At 32.4% G+C, this 15,976-nt stretch overlaps 1 protein-coding gene across 1 annotated transcript in view; it reads right to left on the reverse strand.

The window, feature by feature from the left end:
- Positions 1 to 197: 197 nt before the first annotated feature.
- The window catches only part of LOC144435635 (4-aminobutyrate aminotransferase, mitochondrial-like), a 20,884-nt gene continuing 5,105 nt past the window's right edge, over positions 198 to 15,976 (reverse strand). The window contains exons 3-15 of the mRNA XM_078124232.1: positions 13,547 to 13,579; positions 11,256 to 11,373; positions 10,484 to 10,533; positions 9,938 to 10,018; positions 9,106 to 9,198; positions 8,573 to 8,635; positions 7,895 to 7,958; positions 7,125 to 7,273; positions 6,513 to 6,650; positions 3,974 to 4,141; positions 2,822 to 2,968; positions 2,185 to 2,296; positions 198 to 621 (exon numbers count right to left, since the gene is read on the reverse strand). Coding sequence (XP_077980358.1) covers positions 497 to 621; positions 2,185 to 2,296; positions 2,822 to 2,968; positions 3,974 to 4,141; positions 6,513 to 6,650; positions 7,125 to 7,273; positions 7,895 to 7,958; positions 8,573 to 8,635; positions 9,106 to 9,198; positions 9,938 to 10,018; positions 10,484 to 10,533; positions 11,256 to 11,373; positions 13,547 to 13,579 — 1,341 coding nt within the window. The 3' untranslated portion in view covers positions 198 to 496. The remainder of the gene's footprint in view (positions 622 to 2,184; positions 2,297 to 2,821; positions 2,969 to 3,973; positions 4,142 to 6,512; positions 6,651 to 7,124; positions 7,274 to 7,894; positions 7,959 to 8,572; positions 8,636 to 9,105; positions 9,199 to 9,937; positions 10,019 to 10,483; positions 10,534 to 11,255; positions 11,374 to 13,546; positions 13,580 to 15,976) is intronic.

Here is a 15,976-nt window from a genome sequence, read left to right on the forward strand (position 1 = left end):
TAAACCTTTGCATGTGTTATAACAAGTAGTCATTAAACTGCTACGTGCGTGACTTACATCTCTATACATTATTGCTTTTTTCCCCTATTATTACACAAAATGTCAATCTATACATGTAATACATATTTGATATATTTTCCAACTGGAGAATACCATTCCAGTCATTTCATGACATCACATCACATATATTTTGTGCAATTGCCAAGAAACACCAAATTGAAACTCTATTTATCTATCAGATTCTATGGGAAACATTGCCAGTTTTAACCTCTTTCCCCCTTTCTGTTACCATGGTTTCGAAACCTTACCAAACACAATGCTGATGGCATACTATTCTGACTAAATCTAGATTATGGATATCACTATTTCACAAGAAGATACACTGAATCACCCTTTCTGATATTTATGGTTTTGATAGCAGTGAGCATCATTTAAAATTAATCATATACTTAATAGGATCATTTTTTGTAATAACCTATTTTCTGATATTCATCTGTTACTTCTTCATTTCTTGGAGAACTTCATTGAATGTTTTCATAATGATGTCTACATGATGCTTCTGGAAAACTAATGTTGGTCTAAATCTTATAGTTTGTATGCCGCAGGTTCCCAATTGAACACCTGGAAAAAAAGAAAAGAAAATGTTATTATGTCTTTAAAAAAAGGAAACACTCACTTGTCAATTACCAGATACTGAAAAGGAGATGAGAAGACTTTATACAATTCGTTTTTGATAAATACCAACAGATATGGCAAAATGGAGGTAAAAATGATATGAAATGTCTTATTATCATATATCAAATTAGCATAATTATCATGTCATACATATATATTATATATATGACATGATAACTATGCTAGTTATACACACTTTGAATTTGATCAAAATTGCATGTACATGAATTTGATCAAAATTGCATGTACACTTGTCATTGAAAAAGACATTTTTATTTTCTTTCTTTCCTAATTCTTCACACAAAAAACATGTCATTGAAAAAATATATATCATCCACATCCAAGTGTGAAATATCATCTGAGATAGAAAACTGAAATGCTGCAATCTTCTTTATCAAACTATTTAAACTGTTATACCTATCACCAGTTTATATTGTCTATAATCTACAACCTTGGTTCTTACCTTTGTCTCTCATATGAAACTTTACCTATCACCAGTTTATACTAATTGTCTATAATCTACAACCTTGGTTCTTACCTTTGTCTCTCATATGAAACTTTACCTATCACCAGTTTATACTAATTGTCTATAAATTACAACCTTGGTTCTTACCTTTGTCTCTCATATGAAACTTTACCTATAACCAGTTTATACTAATTGTCTATAAATTACAAGCTCGGTTCTTACCTTTGTCTCTCATATGAAACTTTACCTATCACCAGTTTATACTAATTGTCTATAAATTACAACCTTGGTTCTTACCTTTGTCTCTCATATGAAACTTTACCTATAACCAGTTTATACTAATTGTCTATAAATTACAAGCTCGGTTCTTACCTTTGTCTCTCATATGAAACTTTACCTATCACCAGTTTATACTAATTGTCTATAAATTACAAGCTCGGTTCTTACCTTTGTCTCTCATATGAAACTTTACCTATAACCAGTTTATACTAATTGTCTATAAATTACAAGCTCGGTTCTTACCTTTGTCTCTCATATGAAACTTTACCTATAACCAGTTTATACTAATTGTCTATAAATTACAAGCTCGGTTCTTACCTTTGTCTCTCATATGAAACTTTACCTATCACCAGTTTATACTAATTGTCTATAAATTACAACCTTGGTTCTTACCTTTGTCTCTCATATGAAACTTTACCTATAACCAGTTTATACTAATTGTCTATAAATTACAAGCTCGGTTCTTACCTTTGTCTCTCATATGAAACTTTACCTATCACCAGTTTATACTAATTGTCTATAATCTACAACCTTGGTTCTTACCTTTGTCTCTCATATGAAACTTTACCTATCACCAGTTTATACTAATTGTCTATAAATTACAAGCTCGGTTCTTACCTTTGTCTCTCATATGAAACTTTACCTATCACCAGTTTATACTAATTGTCTATAAATTACAACCTTGGTTCTTACCTTTGTCTCTCATATGAAACTTTACCTATCACCAGTTTATACTGTCTATAATCTACAAGCTTGGTTCTTACCTTTGTCTCTCATCTGTTGCAAGATTGTCTGCACGGTTTGTGGATCTTTGGCATCAACAGCACACATAGTACCAACCCCACGGGCATTAGTCAACAAATCAGGATAATTACTCTGAAATATGAAATACGTTGATTGAGAAAACTAAAGATAATGTTCAAATACTTGAAAATAATAACTTATGTGAATAAATCATATCACGATTTGCGTAAGAGTTTTCAAGTAACATACCTAATTTGACGTTAAAAAAATTCAAAAGATTATATGGAAATACTAATGAATATCTTTATCCTTGTTTTCAATTTTTGAGTTAAATCAATTGACAAAAAATCATAATTTAACTTCTTACTGTAGAGTATATTTGTCAATGGTTGAAATTCAAATACACCAACAGTTTTATAATCAAAATGTGAAATGATTATTTACAGTTTTTTGGCGCACCAATATGATACTCAGGCAATTTATGCCATCAAGCCAATATCAATGTTTAAGGGACAAAACAGGAAACAAAGACTACCATGTCACATTGGCCTTAAACTCTACTGTTTAACACTGATGTCAATAAAAGCTTCATTTTGTCTGAGACCCAAAATGAGAAGGATAGGTGACAGACTAGTCTATATCTCAAATACTGATTACCTGTAACTGTACAAGTCTTTCCCGCAAGTAGTTCCCTGTTTCCTCACTGTTCTGTAGTAAATTTTGTTTTTGTATCGTTTCCACTACTTTCTCTAGCATCACCACCTTTCCTGGATCACCCATCCATGTATTGAATATCCGATAACCCTAGAAGAAAAGTGATAATAAAACTTAGTGATAATAAAACTTAAAGAAATTCAAAAAAAAATTAACTAAAAAAATGAAGCATTTCTTGATCATGTGACACAAAATGATAAGTTTTAATTATTTATTTTTTAAAATAGGACAAATGAAGTCAGTTTATTGATAAATCTGAAAGATGCACTTGCTTTAACGGGAACATTTTTTTAAATTTCTTATAAAACACATAATGGTTTACTCGTAATATTGTACACCCTCAGCAGTACTGAATCACCTTTGGATAAATGTATTTGTTCAACTGTGCACATAATATGGTAAATGAAACCCAAAAAAGTTGATTTTTTAATCCAACCAAAAATCAGCACAACCAATATAATCACAATTCCCGCTTGTTACACTACTTCTAATCAATATGTATAATGTATAGTTATTGTTTTTTTAACAATTTCCGTGAATATATTGTTAGTTGTCATATTGAAAAAATAATATGCCAGTTGTAGCTAGTGTAGGTCTAAAATATGCACACTATTGGTACTTTAAGAGAGAGTCTAGTTTGATATCAAGTTATTATGTTATGCAAATCATGGTTACATCTCTCCATTGAAAATCAATCTCATACAAAATCTGAAAGCGGAAACATCTCAAATTGATTTTAATTTTTGTGTGTGCAGTGTATTGATTTGTCATTTTTCACATTCTGTTGAATAGTAATTCTTCTCTTACAAATGTAAAGGTCTTCTTAATGAGAGTTTTGAGATAATTCCTGCACAAGAATTGATAGAAATACATATTTGGAGATGACAGACAAAGAAGAAAGTAATCTATTTCAATCTATGTTGTCACCACAACTTGTTTTCTCTAAATTTTTCATTTTATTGTTCAAAAGAAAAAATGGCGACATCTAGCTCAGAACCAATTGATATATTCCTTTTCATATATTCCCAAAACAATAGGTTTCTCTATCATTTTCATTTCATTTTACACTTTAAACAGATATTAACATTTCCTTACTTCATCTACAGCCAGTTCATCAGTGTAGTATATTCCACCAGTTAACATTTTCTTGCTGAAGCTCACAACATCTGGGGGTTTAGGTAGATTCCAGTGTTCATGTGCCCAGAATTTACCAGTCACACCACACCCTGTCTGCACTTCATCAACAATAAATGCCATACCATACTGTAGAGAAAGAAAAATTTCCATATGAAATTAAATACAGTCATGTTCATATCTAGAGACAGCTAAGCATGACACCTGTCATGTAGAATTTAATTAAATGTACCTTTACATAATTTGCAAAATGACTCTACAAAAATTATACTTAATAAATAATTCTGATATATCTTGGCAAATGGTATTGTCAATTCGGTAACATTTATACAAAGACACAGTATATGATGTGTGTAAGTGAAGTTAATTATATCTATGTAATTTACAACTCTCTACTAATTTTTAATATCATTTAATCAGACTGATATTATCGAGGCCTTATTAAAATTTACACAAAAGTCTGAAATGAAGAACATAAGTAATGAGAATATTTGCTCCAATTTGTTTAAACGTTAATTCAAAAAGGAACTAATGTTGCATCTAAGTTTTGACTAAAAGTGGAAGAGCTATATAAAATGTACTGCTATTGTTAATAGGATATTATTTTTTGAAATGAACCAAGAACATTATTTCATTCTAAAAACTAGAATGTTCTACCTTCTGGAACAAAATATATTTTATACTCCAAAACACATGATACATTTGAGTGAAGTGCCGCTTTTTAGACTGCAGTACAATTGTGTGTCCAACTCATGAAAAAAAGGCAAGAGTGTGAGGGAGGGGAGACAACATAGAGACAAGCTGCTCATTAAACTATTGAAGTGAATTGAAGAAATAGTTGAAGACCTACAAATCAGTTAACCCAAACAGAAACCATTTTAAAAGGTGAAGCAATTCAAATCTAAGTCTTTTCTAATTGCAATATCTACCTTAACCTAACCTTTACCTAACTCTTGACAAATCTTTTGCAACATGACGAATTAAAAAATACCGCCAATGGCGTTGTAGCACAACTGTAGTTTTTAAAAATGTTTATTCATATGCTAGTCCATGCTAACAATAGGTGTTTATTTGCTGAATAACTATCCAGTTGCCTATCCAACCATGTTGCTATCTTTACGATAAATGCTATCATTTGGCTGTTGCTATGGGCGTGGTCATGTTGTTAGATATATTTGCATACATTTGTGTATGGTTTTGTTCACTTTTGTATGAATTCCTGATATTGTCTTTGCAATATACGTGATCATTTGGCTGTTGCTATGGGCGTGGTCTTGTTGCTAGGAAAATTTACATACATTTTTTGAATGTTTATTCAATTGTCTATTAAACCCTGTTGTTATCTTTGTGAAATACACCACCGTTTGGCTGTTGCTATGGGCGTGGTCATGGTTACTAGGGTATTTGCATACATTTTTTGAATGTTTATTCATCTGTCTTTCTATTCCTGTTGTTATCTTTGCAATATACGTGATTATTTGGCTGTTGTTATGGGCGTGGTCTTGTTGCTATGCAAATTTACATACATTTTTTGGATGTTTATTCAATTATCTATTAAACCCTGTTGTTATCTTTGTGAAATACACCACCGTTTGGCTGTTGCTATGGGCGTGGTCATGGTTGCTAGGATATTTGCATACATTTTTTGAATGTTTACTCACTTGCTTACCAGATGATGTTGTTATTTGACCAAAATATACTGCCATTTGGTTGTTGCTAAAGGGCGTGGTCATGGTCGCTAGGGCCAATTTTGTCAAAATGTTTTTAAGAAAATCTGCAGAATAACAGTTTCAGAAACATCTCACCAAGTTTCAGACTAATTGACCAAGTACTTTTTGAGATATAAGTTTTTGACCAAAAATGAACATTTTTACACCTAATTTGCATATCACTCATGGAATCATGGTATGCTTAATATTTCTTCGTCCATACATCCCTAGATACATTCCCATTAAATTTCAGCCCAATCTGCTCAGTAGTTTTAGAATTATAGATTTTTAACCAAAAAGACACATTTTTAGCCCTAATTTGCATATCACTGATGGAATCATCCCGTCATGAACAAATCTTACTTTACACCCCCTTAAGAATGTTCCCACCAAATTTCGCACCAATCTGCCCAGTAGTTTCTGAGTTTAAGTTTTTTGACCAAAAATCACATTTTTTGACCCAAATCACACACCTGTGATGCGATCATTTTGATTTGAACAATTTCCCAACTAGACACCCAAAGTAATGGACCCACCAAATATCGTGGCAATCGGTTCAGCGGTTTTTGACTTTAAGTTGTTTACACACACACACACACACATCCACACACACACACACACACACACAGACAGACAGACATACGCCGGGCGATCCCTATAGCACTACTGAACAAGTTCAGTTGTGCTAAAAAAAAAATAGTGAAAATCTAAAACTTGCATACCCCTTGGCATGTACGTTTCTTTAAAATTGTATTGAAGACTTTAAAAATATGAGAGAATAGTTGGCTTACCTCTTGACAAATCTTTTGCAGTGAATGGAAGAATTCATTAGATGCATGGTTATCCCCACCTTCTGCCTGGATTGGTTCAATTATGACACCTGCCACGTTGTTGCCTCTGGAATTATACTGCTCAACTAACTGTCGTACCTGAATGAGCAAATTAAAAACAGCAAAGACAGAGTGTTATATTGTATTAAATTCCTACCAGATGATTGCAAAATGGTAATAAATTTAATTTGTCTGAAATCATACATTTTGTAAACAGTTGAATTTTCTTGAAATATATGAATTTATCAAACATACAAATTGATGTTATGAGCCCTGGGGGAAAATTAGTTTATCTTATATCCAAGATATTATTACAGAATTTCAGCCATTTTGTTATTCCTCCCATCTTGTAAAAGTTATGAAGGAAGTGCAAGATGACGAGTCTTAATGTACTGTTTGCAATTATCATTTTCATTCTTTAATTCATTCATAATTATACAAGTACCGGTAGGCAGAGAAGTAGTTATCAAGACATCACAGATATTCTTTGTAGTAAATTTCATAAAATAAAACATATCTCTTACCCCTAAACAGACATTGTTTATGCACAGAGTTTTAATCATAAACCTTTACCTTATCTAAGCATCTCTGTTCCTCAGCTCTGTTCTCTTCAACATATTTATCAAGGGGATATTTTAGTGTTGGAAAAGTGGCAATTGGCCAATCAAATGAAGGAAGATCCAATTTATGAATTGCTTTGGAATGTGTACATGACAGAGCACCTGTAGAAAGGACAGACTTGTCAAGAATTGTAAAGAAAACTTTCTCATATCAAAATGTGGCACTTTTCTAAAGAAAATACATAATTATACAAAATATACTTAATAATTCAAGCTCCATTGAGAACTACTATCAAGTAATCCGTCCATTGTACTTTTTTATTCTCTTTTAAATGGGAATGCCACTCCAGGATATATAGAATTATGTATATTCATAAACTATGGGTTTCGGAGAGTCAATTCATGATTTCATATCAGTTACATAAATGGGTATTCTTCTAAAGGTAATAAGTACTTAGGAGTCATGAATATTCAGTGTGCATCTAATAAATATGTATGTCTGATATTAAAGTCCCATAATGCAACAGTGTCTCAGTGTGAGAACAATAGAGGTGAAATACAGTTTCAATTTGGTGTTTCTTTGCAATTGTGCAAAATGTATGTGATTTGAAATCATGAAATTATTCTCCAGAACTCAAAGTTTATTAAAATACCTCTATTTCTTAGAGTGGCATGCCCCTTTAAACTATTGTCACTTCATTGATATTTGGTAGTATTATAACAATCAAATTGCCTGTTGCTTATTATAAAAGGAATTGAAATGACTGTTTTCAAACATCATACCGTAAGTGCGGCCATGAAATCCCCTGTCAAATGATAGTATTGTATATGGAGGACTGCCTGGGCTCTGCAATGGAAAACATAGTCATGGTAAATGATAGATTAAAAAATTATCTGTTTGAGTGCTGACAATACCATGAGAAAAAATTAATCTTCGTCTAAGTTATTCATTTGTAGCAAAAGTTAACAATTGATAAGACGACATCTTGTGTATTCACTGTTGAATACTTTATTTTAGTGTGTTGTTTTCTGAAATGTATAAAATGCATGGAACTGGGGATGTAGCTGTTTTTAAAAGTAGCAGATACAATTAGGGAAAGAATGCAGTAAAATCTATGAGGGAGACTCATGAATATGCTAAACAGTGGATAATGTTGAACCTGAAAAGGTAGCAGGCAAAACATTGTAGAGTTAGGCAGTTGTTCTTGCTGGCTACCAGCCCATTTCTACATCCATGGAAACTCTTCACTGATTCAAATTTATTCAGTATTGTGCATAATTAAGTGAATGTACACTGAGAAAATTCATGACACTGTTCATCATTTGATTTATTCAATATTGTATATACTAAAGAGGGTGTATACTGTGAGATATTTGTTGATGGCATTTCTGTACTGTACTTCACTGTAAGTGCTATGAGCTATAATGCTGATGTTGTTGTACAAGATGAATTTTAAATACCTGATTAGCTAAACATGATTGTGTCTCTTCCTGGGTTGGTACTGCACCACCACGTTGCTTTTTCTGAAATACAACAAACGATACATTACTACAAGTTAAAACTAAATATTCAGATATTAGACCATAAACAAATTGGAAAAAATGACATTTTTCAGCTCTTTCAAAGAATGGCAGATCATTGTGTTTTGAAACTTTATGGAAATTTCCATGACTTAAGTCACTACTGTTCATGTGATAATATCTCCTGAATGATCATTTTTCATGTGAATATATAAATCATTTTTTTTAAAATGATTTATTAGGTATTTAAGATAAGCATTTCAATGGAAATGCAACAAATGTGACAAAACCCTTGTGTAGTCTAATACCTTAATGTAAATATTGTAAAAGTTTTCACAGCAATCTTATAAAATCTCATTTTCAAATCTTGTCACTCGTACATGGTTAGTTTTGGTGATTTATTACACTGCTAAATACCTTTGTTTACTTCATGGTTATTTTGATGTAGATGTTAACAGATGGCATATACTTACCCTGTACCAAATAAAGGCATGTTTAGTAGCATTTTCCACAGAACATGCACCACATGCCAGGGTTTGTACTCTTCTCATACCAGGTGGTGCAATCTGCAGAGTGGACGAATAAAGGAATGTTACAGGAATATCAAAAGAATAACAAGTATTAAGCAAGATGCATAGATAACCCCAATCACACTCTAGCTCTTATCTCAAAGAAAGGAGACCTTGTAGTCTAGAGGTTATCCATGGCTTTGGATATGTCTCCATGTCTAGAGGAATCAGAAGTCATGAACCAAAAGTTGATCATGCAATTGAGAAAGCCCCCAATTCTTAGAATGACATAAACAGTGGACAAGTGTTCTGATATGATAAATGTACCATATGTGGACATAATGTAAATGCCCTAATAAACACTAACTTATCATTGGGCAGAATTCTTTGATTAATTAACACACGCATGATGTTAATTGCTGTGTGGGTGGCTTTGTTCAAATATGAAATTTTATCTCAGCTCCTAATTCCTCTAGACATGGAGAAGGATTCAAAGTCATGGATAGCCTCTAGACTACTTTTCCTGTAGCTCAGAGGAATGATGAGATTAGATTATATTGATGCTTTCTTTACTTTTTCAAATTTACAATTTACAAATTCATCCCAGAATATTGTGTCTATGGGAGTTACAACATTGCTGAATATAAAATACTTCAGATGCATGTGACAAACTTTCTCCTTGATCTTCTTGTTTTGGACAGAGTACAATCACATACAGTATTACAGTAATGCTGGAAACCATGTTGGTCAACAGAGGATTTTCATAATTGATTTGTTTAAAGATAGGTATACTTACAGATAGTAATGCCTTGTCCATCCTTTCTGGAAAGTCATAACTCGGAAAACAACCCAAAGCTGGTCGGTTTACAAATGTGCTCTGGTTGGGAAAAGACAAATAGTTTAATTGATAGTCTACAACACATATTAGTCACTTTTACAATTATTTTATAAAATCTCTTTTCTTGATTCCATATACAAATCGTTTGTGTTAAAGTAATACATAGTTAATGATAAAAATAAAATGTAATCCTCCAGAGCGCTGCTAAAAATTACTACCTTTGACACGGATCAATAGCGACACAACGACCCTTTATATATTAACATATAGGGTTAAAGTATTCACATTGCAACCTCTATCCTAACAGGTGCCACAATTATACAGCTGGGTTGACTGGGCACCATTGTGGTTCAAATCTTGCCCAAGGACTTTAGCCATTTAGAAACAAACAGCAATGGCAAGACAAGAACCTTCAACCTGCAGATTCCAAGCTGACCACTCTAACCATTCAACCATCACAATCCACATGTATTCTACAGAACCTACCTAATTCTCAAAACTTACCAAATTTGTCGGATCTTGTACAGCTTCAATAAGAGCTGGGTGATTATAACCTGGTAGTGAAGAGAAAAAAATATTCCTCTAAAATATTTAGAATGCTATAAGGCAGACTGATACTCAGAAGAAAGTTTGTGATTTGTAGCAAAGGTAATAAACTATACGTTTCCACCCTTGGATCTGTCTCAGTTCTATTTAGGACCAAAGCTCTACATTGAATTAAGTAGTTTGTGGTTTAAGCTATACCCTTTCACTGCATACTAATACTACAATGCTGAAATATAGTCTTATTTTTGTTCAAATAGACCAGACTACTTTCAGCAAAATTTACAAAACTCTGACAATACTTGCTCTTAAGATTATCAAGGATATGTACTACAATAGCACGTTTGTATTTAGTATAATAAAAGTGTTACGTTCCACAGTACTGTTCTGTTTGGTGGATATGTCATCGCAAATGATTAGGAGACAATGAAGAGGTCTATTATTGAATCCTTACTGGAAAATCATCATTTTGCTTGAGCAATGTACTAAAGAAATAACGAAATGGCAAAATTCAAACTGTAACTTCAAAATAAAACAGTCAGATAGTTAGTCTTCAGGTAGTTGACTTTTTACTGTATATTATATTGAATCTAGATTTTGATGGAAATTCTTTGATGTCAGGAATTTCCTTTTTGCCCTGCACTAGTCGTTCTTTTCACGTTTCCACTTCATACTCAGGACTTGTTCATCTACTTAACAAGCCATAACGGTACAATCAATAGTTTTGTCATACCCAATGGAACTGAAGCAATCTGTGTGTAGACATCCAACATCCGATTACCATCAGCATCCACAAGGTAATTGCCTCTACTTTGGTTGTAATCACAGAAAAATGCAATATGGCCGACATTCTGAGAATGGAACAGAATACACAAATACAACATAAATCAATAGTGAATATACAACAGATTCATGCACTGAACATCATCAACATATCAACTACTACTAGTATTCCAACATTATGTGGCTAATGATTGGATTACCTTGTACTTACTTGTGTACAAACAAATACCCCCTAGGGAGAAAGAGGATTAAAAATGTTAAACAATAAAAACTTTGGGTGCCACTTTATCATTAAAACAGTATAAAAAATTTCATGATTTCCCAATCTATGATTAATTACATTTTATCAGCACCGATATATAAATCACTTCTCTGTGGTTCCCTCCAAAATAATAACATCATACATTTCCATATTGTGTGAATTATTACCTTCTTGTTAATAAGGCTATGCACTGAATACTTTCCTATGTCATATTTTTGTTTTCTTTCAAGCATAACTGGTTGTCTTCAGTTCTCTATTTTATCATCAACCTATATTTGCATGTACAGTGTATATAAATATTTTCCAAATCACTGAATATTCACCTATCCCCTACACCACCTTTTAACTTCCAAACCATTCAGATAATTCGTACTGGCCTTTTTCATACTTAACTACAATTCTGTGCCAAGTAATTTTCCAGTCAATTTCACTCTGCTCATTTTCACAAACATTCCAAGCAATTGGTGAAATGGCAAAGATGAGTTCAATTTATTTCTCTTCCTCTATTTATTCTTTTCTAAAGCTACATCCTTACTATCACAAACACACAAATTGACACACACATATAAACACACACACACTCATACATTGCTTTTGTATGTACGTAAGGCATTCTGTGTATGCATTTAATATCTATTTAACTACTTATTTTGTTGTTGTCATTTTTAATGTTTTAATCGATGCCTCTGAGAAGGCAAGATTTTATAAAAAAATAAAGGACAAACACACACAAATAATCAGACATCAGTTATATTTCAACAGATAGAGCTCAACTGTTAGATACATCACATTGCTCTGTCCTCACTCATTGACCGCTGTGTGAGAGCATACCTTACACACTACTGATAGAGCTAGAAGCATTTGTAATTTTTAAGGAATTATAATATGTGAAAATAAATGATTCATTCGTTAACGACACAATGACCACACAAAACAAAAATTATTAATTTATAAATGAGATGTTAACTTGACTGCAATTGATGCGACCACACTGAGTGGTATCAAATGAGTGACTAATCTATGTGATGATGTTGACTCATTAACAAGAATGTCAAGTTCACTGACATGGGGTGCACTTTAATTTTAATTTACCAATTTGGAGCACCCCCCCCCCCCCCAAAAAAAAAAAAAAAAAAAAAAAAATGGAGGCAAATGAATCATGTAAATGTGAAGACATATGTCAAGTGGCAACAGATTTAATCAATTGTACTGTTTGCTATGTACCATAATGTATAATATGTTAAATTTATGATGGTCATAAATATTGATATTTTTAAAGCCACAGCAGAACAAATTATGTGGCTCCAATTTGATCAGTGTCATAAACCTCACTGTCCAAAACTTATTTTGTTGCTTCAGCAGAAGTATGTGTTCTGGTTTGCGAGAATGCAATTTGATACTTTTCAAAAATAGATTGGATTGGTATTTTACACTTTTTGTATTTTTTATGGTCATTACATCTCCATTTTATTGTGCTATTTAATAAGAAAATTTCTGGCTTTTATACCATGCAAATTTAGAGTCCACAGGGAAATATACACAAAGTCATGTAACTTTATCACAGTCATTAACATCTTTGTTGATCAAGCACAGCATTCTGACCAATGATAAGTCAGTGTTTATTGGGGAATTTACATAATGTTCAAATATGGTATGATTTGTCAGTTCAGGATGCTATTTACACACTGTTGACATCATTCTAACAGTTGGTGTTACTCATTTGCATGAACAACTTTTGGTTCATGATTTCTCGTTGAGCTAGATGGAGTGAAGAGAACTGATGAGATTTGAAGCTACAGATAGCATTTAGACTATAGTTTACTTTATGATGTGTTGAGTAGGGACTCCAATAGAGTTAATAAATATAGTTACAAGTTTATTATACATCTACAGCAACAGTTATGAAAAGTGTAACAATACTGAAGGAAAGAAAATTTAAAAAACAATTGACAGACAAAATGATTTCCACAATTAATTACCTTTGTTACTTCATCATATTTAGCTTGAAGTTCCTGAAATAAATGTACAAAAAGAAAAGATGAATACTATTGGTGTTATTGTTGTGGTAGGTTTGGGGGGGGGGGGTGGTCATTGGATGAGGTTTACGTTATTTTGAAATATACAATATATTCAATATGTACATAAAATGATAAATTATATGACTCACGTATTGATGTGTGTGTGTATGTGTGTGTGTATTTACTTAAAAGTAGACAACTGTGCAATCGCTGTACGAAAAAATCACAACAGACCACAAAATTTTCCACCCAGGGTACAGCGTGTAAACCACAGCCTCTTTTACAACACTGTCCAAAAAGCGCCATCAATTTCGCAGCATCGCGGATGAAATTTTTGGCTTTTTTTTGCTGTGTTTAGATAAGAATGAGGCTGTGAAACCATTATGGCCATATACAGCCCATTTCATATTAGTGTTTACTGGTGGTGCTGTTTGATACAACCATGCTGCCACCAATAAGCGATTATATTAAATAATATTATATAATAATAGTAATCTTTATTTATACTGGATAGTTCTTTAAACACTTGTCTCCCAAAAAGTCCAGTGACGGCCATTCCTCATGGGTTCAGTGGTACTGATTATCTGAATTATGCATCTGTTATTCATCAGTTTGATAACAGCAATATGCTCACAGTGATAGTGATTGCAAAATGGGCTCCATATTTGATGAATTTTGATTTCTGAATTTGATCACAAATTATATAAATACAATGCACTTTAGACTATTAAACATGGCGTGACTAGGCAGAACATGTACAAATTTAACACATATGATGATATTGATTCAGATGCAAATTTTTCAATTTTTTTCAAAGCTATTCATTCATATATTTGTTACATAATTTTGACTTATATGCAGCAGCAGCAGCAGAAGAAAATATATGACCATAATTAACACATCAAATCTCTCAGGTTTTGAAAGTCTTAGAGCAGTTATGTGTGTTGAATTCTAATATTCAGATATCACAAACAGCAATGAAATGTTCTTTCTTATCTTAGTGGACACATCTACCCTGAAGCACATCTACTATTACATTAGAATTGAACGACTTGGGAAATAATCAATACCTCATTGGAGACTAACATGTACATGTATACACAGCTGAATGCTGATGTCATCATGAAAAGAGCAAAAGCAAGCTATGTGCTATGACTCTCAAATTTTCAAACATGGGTATATCAGGAAACGATGAGAGATGTAATCCTGCTGCCACAGCCATTATCTTTTACATGGACTTAGGGTTTAACCCTAACACATTTTGAAAATAAACAAACTTAAAATACACACTTATCAAAATGTCTAAATTCAGTTGCCATGTATCAAAATGTCTAAATTCTGTTGTTATGTATCAAAATGTCTAAATTCAGTTGCTATGTATCAAAATATCTAAATTCTGTTGTTATGTATCAAAATGTCTAAATTCAGTTGCTGTGTATCAAAATGTATAAATTCAGTTGCTATGTATCAAAATGTCTAAATTCAGTTGCTATGTATCAAAATGTCTAAATTCAGTTGCTATGTAAAATTGGCTATTAAAAATCAGTTGCTAAGTTTATCAATATGATTTCCTATAATTCTGTCAAAGGAAATCCCAAATATATTCTATGAATATCATTTTATGTATTTATTCTACAAAGACAATCATTTTCCATGTGCAAACTTAATAGCTGTCAATGATTGATGATTTGTGCAATGCAAATCGATATTTCTCATTTTGGTAAGACATTTATATGAATGTCTAAGTTATCTCACCACATCACGTTACAAATCAATACCTCTTCACTAATGACACAAGCTCACAAAAAAATCTTTGATAACCCTCCTGTGGTATTAATCAAACACAGACAGCAGGTGTGTGTTCATTTTAACAATTAAAACACTCAGTAGGTACTCCGAAGTAATAAATGATTTCAATAGCTGTCTTGTGCTTATAATGTTCTACTTAAAAAGACTTCTTAGAAAACTAGTAAGACCAGCCTACATGACTATTGCATTAAAGTAATGGATTTTTAAAGCCTGAGGACCAAACAGTTGATAACATACAGGCTTACCAAGCATTAAATATAATCAAGCAGATGCTTTCTGATAGTTTTCTTTACCTCTCACATATTTATACATATCAATGTATATGAAATATGTAATATATCTCGAACTTGACTGGTTCATGTGACATTTGTAGGATTCGTTGCTGTTTATGTTGCCTTTTGAACGCTACTCCTAGGAATTAATTTGACTCAATTAACTGAGTCAATGATCAGGTTGTGGGTCATGTCATGTTCATTAGCAGAGGTGCATGAACAAGGCCAAATTATTCTTTAAAAATTCTGAGGTCAACGTCCTTTTCTGCAAAAGGTCACATGTTATAGAGAAAGTTATAAAATAAATCAG

Source organism: Glandiceps talaboti, chromosome 5, assembly GCF_964340395.1.
Source record: "Glandiceps talaboti chromosome 5, keGlaTala1.1, whole genome shotgun sequence".
NCBI lineage: Eukaryota > Metazoa > Hemichordata > Enteropneusta > Spengelidae > Glandiceps > Glandiceps talaboti.